Below are 18,031 nucleotides of genomic sequence, written 5' to 3'. Positions count from 1 at the left end.
ACACACATATGCATGCATGCATGTATGCACAAACGTATACATACAAAAAAATTAAAAGGCTTAGCAGTTAAGAGTGCTAGCTGCTCTTCCAGAGACCCAGGGTTTAGTTCCCAGCACCCACATGGTGGCTCACATTCATTCATAACTAGTTCCAGGGGATCTAACAGCCTCTTCTGAACTTCATAGGCACCAAGCATACATGTGGTATACTTATGTACATGTATCATACACATAAAAATAAATGAATAATTCTAAATTTAAAATAACAATTGAGTGAATAAATGAATAAGCTTTGTGATACAGGACTAATTATCCCACTTTGGGGTTATGGTGACTCTAAACCAGTAATTAATTGTTATAACAAAATACTTGACACAAGCTACTTAATAAGATTTATTTAACTTACAGTTTTGAAATTTCAAAATTTAAATGATTAGCACAGACTCTATGCCAAAGTTTCCTCCTTCATGCCAACAGCAAGGGAAAAATGCATCAGGAGTAAGCACGTGATTATGCGTTAGACCAGCAGAAGGAACAGAAGGGGCTAGGTTTGCTGCCTTTATAATAACCCTTTCAGAACTCAAAAAGACCTGAGTACCACAGGACCTCCCACTAGACCCCACCTCTTAGAAGTCCAACCACAAAAGGACCTTTGGGGATACAACTAAATTGTATCAAAATTAAAAGCTCAAGTCAGAATTTTATAGTAACTTTGTATTAGGATTCAAACTTAGTTCTATCAGCATTTCCACTTTAACACTAGCCCTTAGAAACTTTGAACTGGTGGTGGGGCTTTCAGACTGGGTGTGCTGTAGGCACACCAGAATTGAACAGGAAACACAGTAGCCACTGTGGCCCCACCTACATCCTTCAGTACGAGCCTGTCAGTCCTCAGCCTTTGCATGCCGGTACTGGCACACCACCATATCTGGGCTTTCATCCTACCACACAGTCCTGTAGAACCAGCAACAGGCTTGTCCACATTGCCAAGACAAACTTTAAGATGTGGTTTTTGCTCTAGAGCTCCCTGTGGGACCGGCACTTCTGAAATCCCTACTCCCCTCTCAGTTCCTTCCGATTCCCTGTCACCAACCACACTCCTACTGTTTTGCTTTGGAGCCCTTTCTTAGTCATGTTCATCTCCTGGTTCAGGAGCCTGCTTCTATGAGAACCTCTGAAGACACCACTGGCTCTTCAGGTGATAAAAGCCACATGCGCATTTGCAGACATTTAAGGATACCTAGAAACCACTTCGTGTAACACTCTGGCAATGTCTAGCAAACGTCCTTCTTTTTTTCTTTATTTTTGAGTAAAAATAACAAAGAGGAAGTAACCCATGGGTTTGGGGGAGAGGATTGTTAGGCACAGACTTTAGATGGGCCTGTGTGCTTTACCAAAAAGAAAATATCTCAGGTTTCTTAAATTAAAAAAAAAAAATCACTTAGGTTGTGATAGACCAAAGATGAATAACTCCATCCAACTAATAAGATGTACAAAGGGTTTGATATATGATCAACTATTATTTTTAATTACATTTACTAGCACTTTTTTTTTCTTTCAAATTATCAATGGTTTGTTTCTGATCAAAATACTCATTGATGCTTTATTATTTCAGATATCTAGGGTGTTAGTCTTCAAATTTTTTTTGGAAAACATGCAGAATTCAAAGTTACAAAGAAGATGATGTGTCATTACTATTCCTCACTGTGTGTATAAATTGTACAGCATATTAAAAACTGAGAAATACTTGGAGTTAAACTGGTCCAAATGAAGCATCTTCAGACCTAAAAAGAAAAAGGGAAGAGAAGGGAGGGAGGAGGGAAGGAGGAAGTTAGAGCATTTACTTCATTCGCATTACAGACCTCACCACCAGTGGGTCTGGCATCTGAGTGTAACCACCTTCTTAAAGGAAGTGGGTCCTGGCTCCACCATCTGGTGACTGCCTGCTCAGATTACCCATCCTCTCTAATACTCTCTCTCAAATCCATCCCCCTTTCCTAGAAATAAAATCATACAAGATCGAATGAGATTTGGGCCCCAAGGTCCCTGGACAGTAGGATTTCACTGAAAATCTGGATTTGCTACCACTAGACCACATCTAACACAGAAGCCTGAGCTCTCCTGTCTTGTGCTTCTAGACTTCCTTCTCAGACAGCTATGATGGTGCCTTTACATGGACTTACAATATTAATATTCTATATCCATTTCTTTCCTAGAGTGGTCTGGAAGCCTCTAGAAGGTAAACCTAGTGCCTACCAAATGAAACAGAACAAGAGACTGAGGGGTGATGAAACTCTGTCACCCCACTCTTCTGGCTGAAGAGCAAGGCCACTGCCACACGAAGAAAGCAAGTGGTTCATTGTCCAAGGAGAAAACAGAAGAACAACCAAACCCTGCCCGTCTCTCTTGACCACATACTAGCAGGCCCAGTGCTCCCTTTAGAGGGTTAGTGATGGTGGCAGAGCCAGACCTGTAGTTACGTGCCTCCTTCCTGCCAATCCACAGGATAAAGGAATGTAACCCCAAAGGATTCTTCTGTGGCTACTGACAAGCTACCCTGAACTCAAGGCCTTATGCATGCTAGGCATGTGCTTTACCCCCAAAGGCCCATTTCTTAAGGTCAAGAAACTTACCTCCATGATGCTTAATCACAGGTTTCGATCTATGAAAAAAGAAAATGGGGAAAAATATTTTTACTTTTATTCTACTAAGTACTAACAGACATCCCAAAGTGTTACAATAAGACCAGTAGAATAAATAGGTTGTTGTTGCTAGCCTTGAGAACTTGTTGAGAACTACCCAGAGACCCACCCCTGTCTACAATCTCCAGTACCTAGCCAAGGTACTGGAACATCCAGAATTGTAGATACATGAGGGCAGGGATTGCAAGCCAAGACCTGTGCCTTCCCGACATGCTCTTTGGCACTTGGTGTGCATCAGGCTGCCAGGAAAACTGGAGGAAGCCACAGGAAGAAGTCTGGGACAATAGATGCTGCTGTTCCCTGCTCTCACAGCAGCGAACTACTCAGAAGGCTCCACTGATCAGTGCTTTGGGGGCATTCCCTAACAATCTCAGTGTGCAGATTTTTGAAATAGCAAAGCAGTTTTAGGCTGTGACTTGACACAGATAGAGCTTTCAGAAACTAAGGAAGAACTTGAAGACTCACCCCAGGTGACAACCTTGGGCTCTTTCAGAGTGGTGTGTGAAACTCTGCAGGCGTACTTATCAGTCGCAGTGGGTGTGAATTCAGTATGAGCCAGGAGATAGAAGGACCAGTCCTTGTTGAAGGACAGATCTGTGTACTCCACTTTTTCTATCTTCTCTCCGTTCTTCAGCAGCTCGATGTTAATGTGGGGTGGGTGAAACTGCGACACGTAGCAGTTCAGGAAGTTCGGTTTGCCATCCTCTGGCGGGTGGCGGGTGTATACTTGCACATGTGGGGCACCTAAGGGTCACAGAGAAAGACAAATGACAACTGCTGGGGCTTTTTCCTTGGAGCTAACTGCATCACAGTCTGCACCATGCCCCATGTCACACTTGGTCAGCTAGTTCTCCCACTTCCATTTCTGCTCTGGACAGGTGATCTTCTGCTTCCCCAAACGGCTACCTACATTTTGAGAACCACATCATGACTTAGTATCTTTTCCTCGAAATCCTGTACACAGGCCTTTGGTTTTCCCTACCTGGCTTGTAAGCAGTGTCTTCTGTCACTAGAGACTGCTGGATTTTTAAGAAGCTTTCATTGGAGGCTCTCAAGAACTATATCCATCCCTTCCCTTAATTAATGTCATGGCCCACCTACTTTCCAAATCTCATGTCTCATTCCGCACACCCTATGCAGTATCCGTATCATAGTACCCACATCCTTGTATGCTGTGCCAGCCCCAATCACTTTCTTTCTTATTTTTATCCCCTTCCTTTTTACTTAATGTTCCCCCCTAGACTTCCTAACATGTATTGTCTGCTACAGAGCTGAAAGCTGAGCCTTGCCCCTCAGGTGGCAGGGTTAGTATTATTTCCTCCCTCCTTCGGTTCCTATGCAAGTCATTCCAGGGTCCAATCCTGCCAGGTACAATCTTTCTGTTCCAGCCCAGAGTTAACAGGCCAAAGCAAAGCTCTGGTTTCATGAACTAGAAAACAAACAACATCTAAATAGCGACAGGAGCTAGCAAAACTTTTAAGTGGTTGGGTTAGGACAGATAAACCCAGTAGGGAGAAGTGAGGGCTGTGACGAATGAGAAAGAATATACTCCGCTAGAACTAAGTGGAGCAATGTATGCAGGAGTAGGATAGTATTTCTAGTCAGCGCTTTCAAATGGCTGCCCTAACTAAACATGTTGGGAATAATTACCTCACAATATAGAGGCCTGCATGCGTGTGTGCATGCGTATATGAGCACCATAGCTCTTGTGTGGATTTAAGAGTCAGTTCTCTCCACCCACCAAGTGGCATCTGAGCTCAAACTCAGGCTTAGTGTCTCTGCTGAGCCAATTCATTGGCTCTCTTGTGTTTTCCCCATCCATCCATCCATCCATCCATCCATCCATCCATCCATCCATCCATCTATCTGAGATAAAGTTTTGCTATGTCTGCAGACTGGCCTCAAACTCTTGTCTCAGCCTCTCCAGGGCTGAGATTACAGGCATGAGTCGCCACACCTGGCTTATAATATACTTCCAAATACACATATATTCAGGGTACATGGTCTCTAAAGGGCAGCTACTTATTCTCATGTAGAAGACGGTAGGGAGAAGGAAAGGCATCTGGGAACTGCGGCCAGCTCTGGCCAACTCTATGTATCTAGAAGCACTGGAGGAAAGGTTACTAGCTCGGTCAAGAACTACAGTTAAGGTTTCAATGAAGCCTTGGGTTTTTTCTCCTGTAAAGTTAAAGTGAAGATACGCCAGAAAGCTCCTTGCATTTGAGGTTTTAGTAACAAGAACATTAAATGCCACAGAGTTCAGAGGCCAGGTTCATCCTGCCTGGAATCCTCTGGGAAAGAATGATCCCTTCTTACACAATTTAGACAAGTGTTGGGCCAGGTTTGAATCTGGGCTCCGCCACTTTTCTACCTCTATGACTTCTTGAATTATTTATCCTTAAGAGTCTTGGTAACTATACTGAATTATCTTTGCCCCAGAATTCACAACTTCCCTGACTTCGACAAACTTGCAGTTTCCGAAACCGAAAGTAGATGCTCTATCTTGTAAAACAGAACCAGGCGGCGTGCCAAAAAGGAAAGCCTGTGAGAAGTACCAAGGGCCCAAGACAGCCCAGCCTGCTTTACAGACTATGATCCCGGAAGGCCAGGGGCACTTCTAGAAACAAATGGGGTTACATCCAAAAGGCCTACTTTTACCCCAAATGGCAAAATCGGCCTCAATTCCAATCCCGACTGCCATTAATCCTTGTGTGAATAAGTTACTTAAAATCCCAATGCCTCGGGTTCCCCATCTGAGAGACAAAAGGAACCATAATGTTTACATCATAGGCTCAGTTTCCAAGTTATAAACCACGCAGCGTCCTCAGCATTACAGTAAACTGTCATACCCCGCCGCCTTTATGATGATTACTAAAAGCATTAATGAGACAAGGTAAATTAACGGTCGGAAAAACTTTGGAAACAGCAGAGCCTAGGACCCACGCCCATTTCTCTAGACTTTGGCTCCATTGGACCCCAGGCGCTCAGAAAGTGCAAAGGCAGCTGGGCGGCGGCGGTCTGACTTCCTGGGTTCCCCGGGTCTAGTTCAAGGCCCTCTTCTCCGCACCTTCGGAGCAGACCCACTCTCCCGCGCTGGGAGAGTCCAGCGGGACTCCGGCAAGCAAAGAGCAGGAGAGAAGCTTTCCCCACCTCCAGCGCTGACAGTCCGTCTACACAGTCGCAAACCGCGTCTACACTGCTGCCTGGAAGCAGCAAGAGGGGGCGGCGGGACTCTCACCTCTTCCCCGGGAGACCCAGCCCTGGCCAATCCCGTCGGGAAGGAGAACTAAGGAGAAATCAGAATTAACGCCGGGAGAGGAGGAAGAGACACTCACGCTGGATGGCATCCAAGCAGGCCAGTGAGGCAAGCATCAGAAAGACCACGGCCACAGAGCGAGCCATCGTTGCGCGCCGGTCGGAGCGAAATGAGTACGGCCGGGGCTGGGCGCACTCTTATAGTCCCCACTCTGGCAGCCAATCGGGATCCAGATCGGGAGGCCGTCACCAGTCTCCTAGATGGTGACGCTGAACTAGGTTAAAAAGGGACTTTCCTATTTTCAGTTTCATGTTCTTATAAAGTCCCGTGGTGCTTGGAACAGCCTGGGCGGGACCCTCCGTACCCTGCGATCAGGGGCGCTTCTGAGCTTGGTGTACCTGGTCCTTCATCCTAGGAAGGACCTCCATTCGTTCTAATGCCAGTCAGAGAAGGGCTTAGGACCTGAAGTTTTCATTCTTGAAAAGTAAAGCCAGAACAATTAAGAGCATTAACTGGCAGAACTCAGACCTTGGATTATAACCCCAACCCAGGAATAAGAAGGCGGTTTCAGGATTCCCTGTGCAAGGACCCTCCTGCCCTAAGGGTAGCTCGGCGAATCTTGCTCCCTTCTCCCTTCTCGAAGGTTTCTCTTTTGAGAGCTTTGGGTGGAGAACTTCCTCGGGCACGCTTGCTAAATTTAGGTAAATTTCTGTTCCGTTTGTGGGTGTGGGGAAAAGACAACGGCTTACAGCTCTGAGTTTCCAGACCATTCTCTTAATAGTACCGCACTAGAACAGTGCCATTGGTAAACTAACTGAACAAGTGATGTGAATCCACGAATAAATTATTTTTCTGGATAGGGGAGAGAGGCATAACCCTGGGGTTCCTGCTTTATCCGCTTGGAAGACAAAGGCAGTTTTATTCAGAATGTGTATAACATCAGCTGAGGGTCCATCAAGGAAGTTAAACTCCTGGCCAGAAGCTCGTGACAGAGAAAAGCAGTGACCGCCGGGGTTCTGGAGACACTACCCCCACAAGTAGCCAAGTTCATGGCAGCGTTAGTGAACAGTAGGAAGCGGAAGTGGAGCATAGTGACATGGAGGGAGATCTTGGAAATCACCGTAGCGACTTTGGGCTGGGCTTCCCCAAGGAGCACAACAACATAATTTCTGGGTTTCTTTGACATGTTTTTAAAGCTATTAACAATCTCTAGTTTGGAGCCCGTGTCTAAACTAGAGAAAACAGAATATTCTCCACGGACCTTAATGAGATAATAAACAGATATCCACTCCTACAGTGCCTACATAGTATTTTTATCCAGTAATGTTTAAGGATCATAATTATTAATGTTATTTTCTCATCCCTTTCTGTAACTCTGAAATATAAGAATAATTGTTAAGCATAAAGGCATGAATTAAGATACTTTCTTCCGTTTAGTTAAAAAAAAACTCTTTAACACATTTAAGACCTGAAATATTAATGTTAAATTATACTAAACACAGTTAGTGTTGAATTGTACTAGAAAAATGCTTTAGGAAAATAGAAAACTACAGGGCTTTTGTTTTGTTTTGTTCCTAGTTTACTATATCATTAAAGGTAGGGTCTTTTCTATTCACGTATAAACCCAATTTAAAATCAGAAAGAAAGAAGCCACAGTGGGGAAGCTGAGATCGGGTACACACTCCAGACCGGGTACTGGGGAAGCTGAGAGAAGGATTGCTCAGGCCACAAGTTCGAGACCAGTCTAGACAAGAAGGTCTCATCTCAAGGAAGAGCCAGAAGATGGAGAAGTATTTTCAGTTTTTTGCATGTGGGGACTTCTGTGTTTTCTCGAACTGCCATTTATGACATATCTGGATAATAATGAAAGGAAAAGAAAACAATTGTTTAAATATTAAGAGTGCTGGTGAGGTTGCCATCAAACCTGACAACCCAACTTCAATCCCTGGGACCCACATGGTGAATGGAGAGAACCAGCTCTGCAAGTTGTCCTCTGACCTCTACACACACACACACACACACACACACACACACACACACACACCCCTCAGTCAACAAATAAATAAAAGAAAAAAGAAAAGAAAAGAGCCCTGTGTGTCCAAGGGGACCAACTTTGAAATCTATAAACATGACAATTTAATAGTATTATCTCCCAGGAGACTAATTAACTGGTGAACTGGTGGCTTTTCTTTCTTTCTTTCTTTCTTTTTTTCTTCTATGTGATTGCCTAAAAAGGTTTTTGCAGTCAATACTTCAAAATGGTAAATATTGGCAAGAATTATTTCAAAAGAACTAGAATTTTTATGTATTCCTGGTAGCAGTGTAAATGGTATAAGTACTTTGGAAAACAACATAATAATTTTATTGAAAACAACAAAGTTTGGAAGCTAGAGAGATGGGTCAGTGGTTAACAGCAATAGTCACTCTTGCAGAGGACTGGGGTTCAATTTCTAGCACCCGTATGGTAGTTCTCAACTCTTAATCCCAGTTTCAGAGGATCCAACAGGCATGCACATGGTGCACATACAAGCATACAGACAAAATGTCCTTACAAACAGAGCAACGTACGTCAGTCTGGAAAAGGTTGTTGTTTCTTTTTAATTAAACACAATGGACCATAAGACCTAGTCTCTGCACTCAGGTGTTTTCCAGGAAGAAAACAAAAGCATATGTTATACAATGACTTGTACATGAATGTTCACCGGAGCTTTGTAAAAGCTGTAAACCAGAAATAATCCAGACAGCCACCAACAGGTGAATGGATAGATACACAGTGGTGTAGATCTGTCAATGGAATACTATTAAGAACAAACAAGAAAAATTGATGCAAGAGCATGAATCAAATTAATAATTCTGGAAGAAGCCAGATGGAATAATGTACTCTGTATGAGTTTGCTTATATAGAACTTACAAATGATACACTAGTCTGTAGTGACAGAAAACAGGTGGGTGTTCCAGGGGACAGAAGGAACATCAGAAGCAGGAGGAAGTGTTGGTGGTGAAAGCTGTTAATTATTTAGAGTTTGATGGTGGTTTTATAGATGTGTTTATATATTATTATTCATCATATACTTTAATATACTTATAGTATATTAATTATTATGGTTAAAAAAGGTAAACCTCGAGGCTGGAGAGATGGCCCAGTGGTTGAGAGCACTTATTGCTCTTTCAGAGCATGGGATTTGCATCCCAGCACCCACACTGGGCAGCTCACAAACACTGTTAACTTCAGGTCCAAAAGATCTGCCACGCTACTCTGGCCTTTGAAGGCAGAGGTACACATGTACACACACTAAATAAGTAAGTAAATAACTCTTAAAAAGAAAGACAAGCCAGGCGGTGGTGGCACACGCCTTTAATCCCAGCACTCGGGAGGCAGAGCCAGGTGGATCTCTGTGAGTTCGAGGCCAGCCTGGGCTACCAAGTGAGTTCCAGGAAAAGTGCAAAGCTACACGGAGAAACCCTGTCTCGGAAAAAAAAAAAGAAAGAAAGACAAACAACGGAAGCACAGATACCTATTGCTAGATTTAAAAAACAAAACAAAACAAAACGAAGTGCTTGAACAGAAAGAAGTTAAGATAAAGTGGAGAGACAGGCATGGGTTAAAGTCCATGTGAGTGGACCTCTATCAGCAGTTTTCTGAGAAAGGTTTGTCTACACAGTAGGTCCACTAGAAACAATGGGGCATTTGTGCTGAGATCTTTCAAATGTTGTCCTCAGTCCCTTGCTAGTCAAAGCATGATCTAACATCAGCACCACCAATATCTAGGAGCACCTGAGTAAGCAGGCTCTTGGGTCCATCTCAGACAAACTGTAGCGAAATCCCCCTTTGGCAGCATTCCAGATGACTCATATCTACACTAACGAATGTGAAACTGCTAACCCAAACCATACAACTGTTTCGAAGGTAGATATTTTCATTTATAGATAAGAAAACTGAAACCAGGAAAGCACCTATACAGAGGGAAGAACTTCAAAATTAGGATAATTTCATGTATGTTCGTTGAATCGCTTATTTTCAACTTTAATAAAATGTACACAGTTTCCATGTTGTTCTGTTATCAGAAGCTGGCTGGGGTCCTTTGCTCAGGCAAAAGCAAGGAATGGTATTTCCAATGTTGGTAGTCCCAGGCCATTGAATATCAAAGGCTGGTGGGCTAGCCTGCCAGACTCAGAGACATAAACCGCCGAGTTCTGAGAACTAGAGACTTATTTCTAGAGCCAGGCACTATATGTCTGAGACTGAGAGCCCTGGTTGCTCATGTTGGAGGCTTAATGCTCTGCGTTTTGATTGTCAAAGGCCATGTACTCAGTATCTAATGAAGCCCTTGGTTTGCAGCAGCAGCAACAGTCAGTCCCCAGCAGCCAGTGTTACGGTTCCTAAGCCTTTGATATGGGTCTCCTCAGTCTTAAGGTTTGCCAGCTGCCTGGAACTCTTCTGGTGACCAGGACTCCCAACCTCTCATCTTCAGCAACTCAACTTTTCGTCTTCTGTATGGTCTTAGTTAGGGTTTTCATTGCTGTGAAGAGATACCATGACCATGGCAACTCTTATAAAAGAAACATTTAATTGTGGTGGCTCAATTCCAGTTCAGAGGTTTAGTCCCTCATGGTGGAGAGCATGGTGGCATGCAGGCAGGCATGGTGCTGGAGAAATAACCAAGTGTCCTACATCTTGCAGGCAACAGGAAGTCGATTGAGTCACTGGGCAGTATCCTGAATATATGAAACCTCAAAGTGACACATGTGGATGGACTTTTCTTTCCCACTCACCAGTTCCCAAATAGCCAATACAGACACTTAATATAAATTATAAATGCTCGGCTGATAGCTCAGGCTTATTACTAATTAGCTCTTACAACTTAAATTAACCCATATGTCTTAACTAAGTTCTACCACATGGCTCATGGCTTGCTACCTCATTTCGTACACATCCTGCTTCCTCTGTGTCTGGCTGGCAGCTCTCTGATTCTACCCTTCTTCTTCCAAGAATTCCCCTAGTCTGACTCTCCTGCCCAGCTATGGGCCAGTCAGTTCTTTATTAACCAATGAGAGTAATACATATTTACAGTGTACAAAGATTGTTCTAAAGCAGACACACTTCCTCCAGAAGGTGTGGGCCAGATTAGAGGTATGCCCTCCTGCCTCAAGGTCTGGATTAAAGGCATATGTCATCCAGCCTCCTCCAAAAGGACCACACTTCTTCCAACAAGGCCTCATCTCCTGATAATGACATTCCCCATGAGCTTATGGGGGCCAAATACATTCAAACTACCACATGTATACTTCCTCCATCCTTTGTCATCTCTGCCTGTTGCTCTCAGGAACTCTTTAGCCTCCTCCTCACTGCAGCTGCACCACCACAGCCCCGTCTCCTCTTCAGAGTTGTCTGGGTTGGTTTCTTGTCAGCTTGACACAGCTAGAGTTATTTGGGAAGAGGACCCTCAATTGAGAAAATGCTACATCAGATTGCCTGTAAGTCTACAGGTCTTTTTCTTGTTTAATTATTGATGTGATTGGGCTCAGCCGGGGGGCAGAGAGGTGCTACCAAGGGCAGGTTGTTAGATAAGAAAGCAGGCTGAGCTAGCCACGAGGAGCAAGCAGGTAAGCAGCGTGCCTCCATGGATTCTGCTTCAGTTTCTGCCTTGGCCGTCCTCAGTGATACACTCTAGTCAGAAGTTTCTCCAATCCCACCTGGCCCTGAAGTCCTGGAGCCACTTATAATCACTCAGAGACTTATATTAATTACAAACTGTATGGCCTGTGGCTTTAGCTTCTTGCTAGTTGGCTCTTTCATCTTAAATTAACCCATTCCTATTAATCTATATGTTGCCATGTGGCTGTGGCGTTACCAGTCTCCTGTCATCTTGTTGCTCCTTTGGAGGCAGGCTTGAGTCTCCTGACTCCATTCTTCTTCTCTCTGTGTCTCTGTTTGGATCACCTACCTGGCTGTAAGCTTTCTTGCCATAGGCCAAAACAGCTTTATTTATTATCTAATGGGAGGCACACATATTCACAGCATACAGAAAGACATCCCACAGCACTTCCTCTTTTCTGTCTAATCCAAAAGGAAGGTTTTAACTTTAACACAGTAAAATTATATATAACAAAAACAGTTATCAAGCAAGAATTACACTTACAGTATCTAGTCTATTTGTATTTGGCAAAATTAAAGAAAATATTTTATCATCTATCCTTATTTTTGTGAGTCTAAAGTTTTATATCTAATTTATTTTTTTATCATGACTAAGGAAAACTATAACTATCTAGTCTTCAACTCTATCAAAGATCCCAGAAGGATATATTACCTGAGTAAACAGGGTCTGCATTGCAAGCAACTTCCATAATTCTAGAAATGACAGAGACATATGGCTACCTGGACAGTCATCCAAAGTTCCTCTGTAACGTTGGAGTATCTATCTTCAGAGTCTCTGGCATAGCTTTCAGTGAAGCAGGAAATTTTAGGGACTGTTCCACCCATTCTGGCAAAGTTCATCAATCACTTCTCCCTGTGTCCTGTAGAATGTCTGGCAGTTTCTTCTGCAAAGCAGGAACCTGAAGGACCATCTCGCCTTGCAAAGTTCAGTGGTCACTTTCCTATGGGTCCTGCATGTCCAGTTTTTACAGCATCCTGTCAAGAAGCTGAGGAAAAAGGAGTTTCTTGCCCAAATGGCTAACTTTTTCCATAAAGAAAGTAAACTACATGTGGAGTTTCTTCGATGCCCATCATCTTCTCTGAAGTAGATTGGTGCTGCCAGAAGCAGACATGTCTCAATGTCCAGAAAAGTCTAAGTTCTTAAAACATTTTAAATGCCATATTCTGTAGGTCTTTGAAGTGTTTGAAGATTACCTACCTAATTGAAATATACCTTTGTATACCTAAAAAACTTAACTAACATGACTATGAGTTTAATTATCATAGATGACTAATTATTAATCTGTATTTCTTGATTATATATTACAATTTTAAATGAGTTGCATAAACATAATACCTTAAATAAGAGTAGAAATATACATTCAGTATAGCAAAATTGACATTAAATTTGTATTAATAAACTAAAATCTATAGCAATGTAAAATATTTCCAATGAAGCTGGGCAGTGGTGGTGCATGCCTTTAATCCCAGCACTCAGGAGGCAGAGGCAGGTGGATCTCTGTGAGTTCAAGGCCTGACTGGTCTACAGAACAAGTTCCAGGACAGGCTCCAAAACTATACAGAGAAACCCTGTCTCAAAAAAAATTTTTTTGCTTTTTAAAAGTAAATTCAATAATCTACCCTTTTATCCTATGTTATATCTATATCCTACATTTTTATATCATATATCCCTTTCTTCTTTTAAAAAGAGATTGACTATTACCAATAACAATTTGTAACCAACCCCCTAAACAATGACAAATATCCATAATCCATTTTTGGGGGGGAATGTGGGTGTAGTCCTCTAGGCTACTTCCTGCTGTTTGGAGGTGCTTTTAATCTTATGGGGATCCTGAGAAATTTCAAGATAGTGGTTAAGTCCTGGGAAGACCAGCTATAACCTTTGTTGATAGATACCATCTGTCAAGGTTCAGGAGGTCTCACTTGATCAAATCTGGTCCATCTTAACCTGGAACAAATCCACAGCCTCTTGCTTCCTGTGGAAACAAAAGCAGAGCCTCCTTTCCAAAGCAACATATCCTTAAACCCAAATTTTGCAGTCAAAGTACCTTTAAAATATATATATATTGGTTTAACTCAGCAGCCTTTACAATCAAATGTCTCTCTCCAGTTAAAAATCCCAAAGACAACACAATCCAGACTCTGCGTAATTTCCATCTCTACATTAAGACTTTATTTTATTGTTATGACTATGTATATCCTTTCTCTTCTCTCTCTCAAGCTTACATACCTTTTACATATACTGTAAACCATTTAGAGTTTTATTCTGTCTGAATCTGTGTTATTGTGAATCTATAATCCTTTTCTGCCTAGGAGAGATTTTAAACTGTTAAGCTGTGTGGCGACTTAGGCTGTTGATTCTGCCCTGTTGGGACACAACAGGGCAGAGGTACATTTACTGCCAGCTCTGAGAACCATGCTCACCGCCAACTCTGGGAAGCAGTGGGTCTATGCTTCCATCAAGCAGTGTGTAGCCCAGAAATATTTTTTTTTGTCTGTACTAGCAAAAACTAAATCCACCATGCAGTGTGCTGCATGGTTTGGAGACATCTCTGAATCTGCCATGCTGTGCTCAAGCTCGAATGCTGCAGTGTCTCTGTACCACGGTGTCTCTGTACCACGCTGTCTCTGTACTACAGCCCACATGAGACATAAGAACTAGGAAGCTGTTCTTAGCTCAGTTTTAGAATTTCTTTTTAAGTTCTCTCAGGTTTTAGGTGGAAACTCTTGCCCCACATTGGGTGGCCAAATGTAGCCAAAAGTTTCTCTGGTCCTGCCTGGCCCCTGGTCCGGACGAATCTCTGCCACCTGCTTCCCACAGCTGCTTGGTCCCAAGTAAACACACAAAGGCTTGTATTACTTACGAACTGTATGGCCTATGAGTCAGGCTTCTTGCTAGCTAGCTCTTATAACTTAACTCAACCCATTTCTATTAATCTGTATGTTGCCATGTGGCCGTAGCATTACTGGTCTGCGGGCGTCTTGTTGCTCCTTGGGCAGCGGGCTGGTGTCTCCCCTCATTCTCCTTTTTTCTCCCATGTTACCTAGGAGTATAAGATTAAACAAGCCCTTCATCCCCAAGTTGAGCAAATCTATTTTAATTGCAGGGATCCTTAAAAAGGAGAGATTGTTCAGTGGTTAAGAGCCACAGCTGCTTTTCCAAAGGCTTGATTCCCAGCATTCACATGGTAGATCACAGCCATCTGTAACCCCAGTTCCAGGGATCTGATGCCCTCTTCTGATCTCTGCAGGCACCAGACACACACCTGGTATACATACATACATGTAGGCAAAACATTCATACACATAAAATAAATCTAAATTGTTTTCAATCAGGGAACTATTTTTTTGACTGTGGTTAATAGGGAAATACTGTTACAGAAGCATAGTCAGAGGCCTTCGATAAGCAAGGTTAAGACAAAGAAAGAAGCTATGAATCAAGAAATGAAGGCAGCCTGGAGAAGGGAGAGAAGTCAAGAAGAGCCCCTACACTCTAGGGCCTAGAGTCTCCAGAGAGCACTGCTGCCCCAACACCTTCGTTTTAGCTCCCTGAGACTTGTGCTAGACTTTGGGGTCTACAGAAATATACAATGACAAATTGTTTTGAGTGAGTGAGTTCTTAGAAACTCATTGCAGCAGCAACAGAAAACCAATCCAGTCCTCCTTTCCGGAAGCACACAGATTTGGACCTGGCTACCAAAAACGTAGTTCTGCATAAATGTTTGCCTTTCCAAAGTCTCTTTTGCCTTTGACCAAGCAGGCTCTGGCTTTACAGGGCATTTGGGGTGTGCTCACATCGGGAGCCGCAAACTGCCTGCATTATGGCTGAGGGGAGTTGGAGTTGTTGTTAGAGCCGTGGGTCCTCCCCTTCTCTCGCCACTCTCATCTGAGCTGGGTCGGCCCTGGTGGTGTGGCCCAGCACAGCATGAGAGGGACCAGCCCCAGGGGTGTGCCCGATGGACGTTATTCCACAGACACCACATTCCAAATGGGCCAGACCACCTGTGCCCTACTTGAGATTTACAGGGTTAAAGGGGGCTGAGAGTTACAAGAGGGGACTTCTAGACCAGGACAAAGGTGTTCACAGTTTTGCCTTTTTTTTCTTCTTATCCTGTACCAGATACTTCCACAATCTGCCCCAACTTATCCATCTAACACATCAGTGCCCACAAAAATCATTCAGTTGCTCAACAGTTCTTTACTGGGTTCTGCCACCTGCTAAGCACTGGGGAAATTTTCCCCAGAGGAGCTCCGTGAACTGTAGTTTATAGACCTGCAAATAGATCATGATACCAGAACAGCAGCTACCTGTACTGGGAGCCAGTAAGGGACAGCCAACTGAGGACCTTGGAACCAAGGGAAAGAATGTGGACTTTCCCCTTTGGACTGTGACGCAGTGCCAGCAGAACAGGTTTTTGGTTTTTTTTTTTTTTTGTTTGTTTGTTTTTTTTCCATTTTTCCAGACAGGGTTTCTCTATGCAGCCTGTCCTGAAACTCACTCTGTAGACCAGCTGACCTCAAACTCAGAGATCTGCCTGCCTCTGCCCCCCAAGTGCTGGGATTAAAGGCATGTGCCACCACACCCAGCTGAGACAGGGTTTGTTATTTGTTGATTTGCTGTTCCTCACCATTGGTCCTTAAGACTTTTCTTCTTTGTTTGGGGGTGCTGGGAGTCAGGCTCAGGGTCCCAGGTGTGCTAGCTCTACCACTGAGTTACAGAGTTACATCCCCAGCCCCTTTTTTCTTCTTTCTTTTTTCTTTTTCTCTTTCTTTTTTTGTTTTTTGTTTTTTTGTTTTTTGTTTTTTTGTTTTTTCAAGACAGAGTTTCTTTGTGTAACTTTTCACCTTTCTTGGAACTCACTCTGTAGCCCAGGCTGGTCTTGAACTCACAGAGATCCGCCTGCCTCTGCCTCCCGAGTGCTGGGATTAAAGGTGTGCACCACCACCGCCCAGCCCTTTTTTCTAATTATAAAATTCACAGCCATAAGAAAATGTCAGACAGTTTAGCTAATATTAAGATCACATGTTATTCTGCCTTCCAAGATATCCATGCTGTGCTTATGCCTGGACTTTATCTGCTCATACAAAGATATGTGTATGGATACACATCTTAATAAAAATCTAATCCTCTTGCCTATATTTCTATGCAAACTGGCTTTTAAATAACCATATGTCATGGACACTATATCTGTTTCTATGACAGTGTAGATATGTCTTCATACTTTCATGATACTTTATTATATGAATACACCACATCACTATGGAAGGCCACGAATGCTCGGTCCTGCTGCATGAACCACCTGAATGCTGGGATTATTGGCTTCTACACCACACCCAGTTTATACTGTGCTTTTTTTACCCAATCTTTCATTAGGGGCATTTCCAGTTTTTCCTTATCCTATGTATCATGAAGCTGTCTTCCAGAGACTTTGTAGCAAGTTATACTTCCCACCTTAAACTAAGAGATCTATTATCTCCCTACACCTTCCCTTGATGGTTATTGCCACTGAAAAATTGCCTTACTTTAAATCTTTAAAGGCTATTGTGTGATATTTTGATCACATTCTGATACTTCTAAGACTGCCAATAAAGTTTGTTTTGAATCAGAGGGTGGAGCTAGCTACTAGTTGGCCAAAATTAACCATAGAGGTTTTGGAGGACTGAGGACAGATAGACACAGGAAGTAGTAGGGCGAGGCATAGAGAGGGTCTTGGCCCTTTTGGATCAAGGAACAAGAGAGAGAGGAGGTCACTCACTGGTGGCTTTTCCACCACTTCTCTGATCATTCAGGTTCTTACTCCAGTATCTGACTCCCTAGCTTTTATTGATAAAGAATAATTAGATAAATGCTTTATTTGGAACCCCCGGGGGGATGCCATTTGTAGTCTGGCTTTTCTTTGGGCTGCCAGCTCACAAAAGATGACACAGAGATTTATATTAATTATGAAAGCTCAGACAATAGCTTAGGCTTGTTTTTAGCTAGCTCTTATAACTTAAATTAACCCATTTCTATTAATCTATGTTCTGCCCCAGGTTTGTTTGCCTCATCTACATACTGTCCATTCTGCTTTCTGCTTCCTCTGTGTCTCCTCGAGACTCCGCCCTTCTTCCCAGCATCCTCTGTGCCTAGAAATCCTGCCTAACTATTGGATGTTCAGTTTTTTATTAAACATATATTATGGATGCTCTTTGCACTTCTGTTTGTGAATTCCCCATCTATGGCACTATTAGCCAAAATCCCTGGCTACTGGAAATGGACACTGATGTGTGTGTGTGTGTGTGTGTGTGTGTGTGTGTGTGTGTGCGCGCGCACGCGCGCGCATACGAGCATGAATTTGACATAGGGTGTCATGTAGCCCAGACTGGCTTTGAACTGATCTTCTGGCCCTCATCTTCTAAGTGCTGGGTTACAGGTGT

The 18,031-nt window shown here is 43.1% G+C and overlaps 1 protein-coding gene across 1 annotated transcript; it reads right to left on the bottom strand.

Annotated features, from left to right (window-relative positions):
* Window positions 1-380: 380 nt before the first annotated feature.
* B2m (beta-2-microglobulin) lies at window positions 381-6,168 on the bottom strand. The gene is made up of 4 exons (XM_052725400.1): window positions 6,038-6,168; window positions 3,168-3,446; window positions 2,634-2,662; window positions 381-1,784 (listed from the first exon to the last, which is right to left on the bottom strand). Exons 1-3 carry the CDS (start codon window positions 6,102-6,104, stop codon window positions 2,649-2,651), a joined length of 360 nt encoding a protein of 119 aa, XP_052581360.1. The 5' UTR covers window positions 6,105-6,168; the 3' UTR covers window positions 381-1,784; window positions 2,634-2,648.
* Window positions 6,169-18,031: the final 11,863 nt, after the last annotated feature.

This window comes from Peromyscus californicus, unplaced genomic scaffold (assembly GCF_007827085.1).
Source record: "Peromyscus californicus insignis strain IS unplaced genomic scaffold, ASM782708v3 Scaffold_7__1_contigs__length_154581171, whole genome shotgun sequence".
Classification (NCBI taxonomy): Eukaryota; Metazoa; Chordata; class Mammalia; order Rodentia; family Cricetidae; genus Peromyscus; species Peromyscus californicus.
The sequence above is the reverse complement of the archived record's forward strand: the minus strand, read 5'-3'. Positions and strand labels throughout refer to the sequence as shown.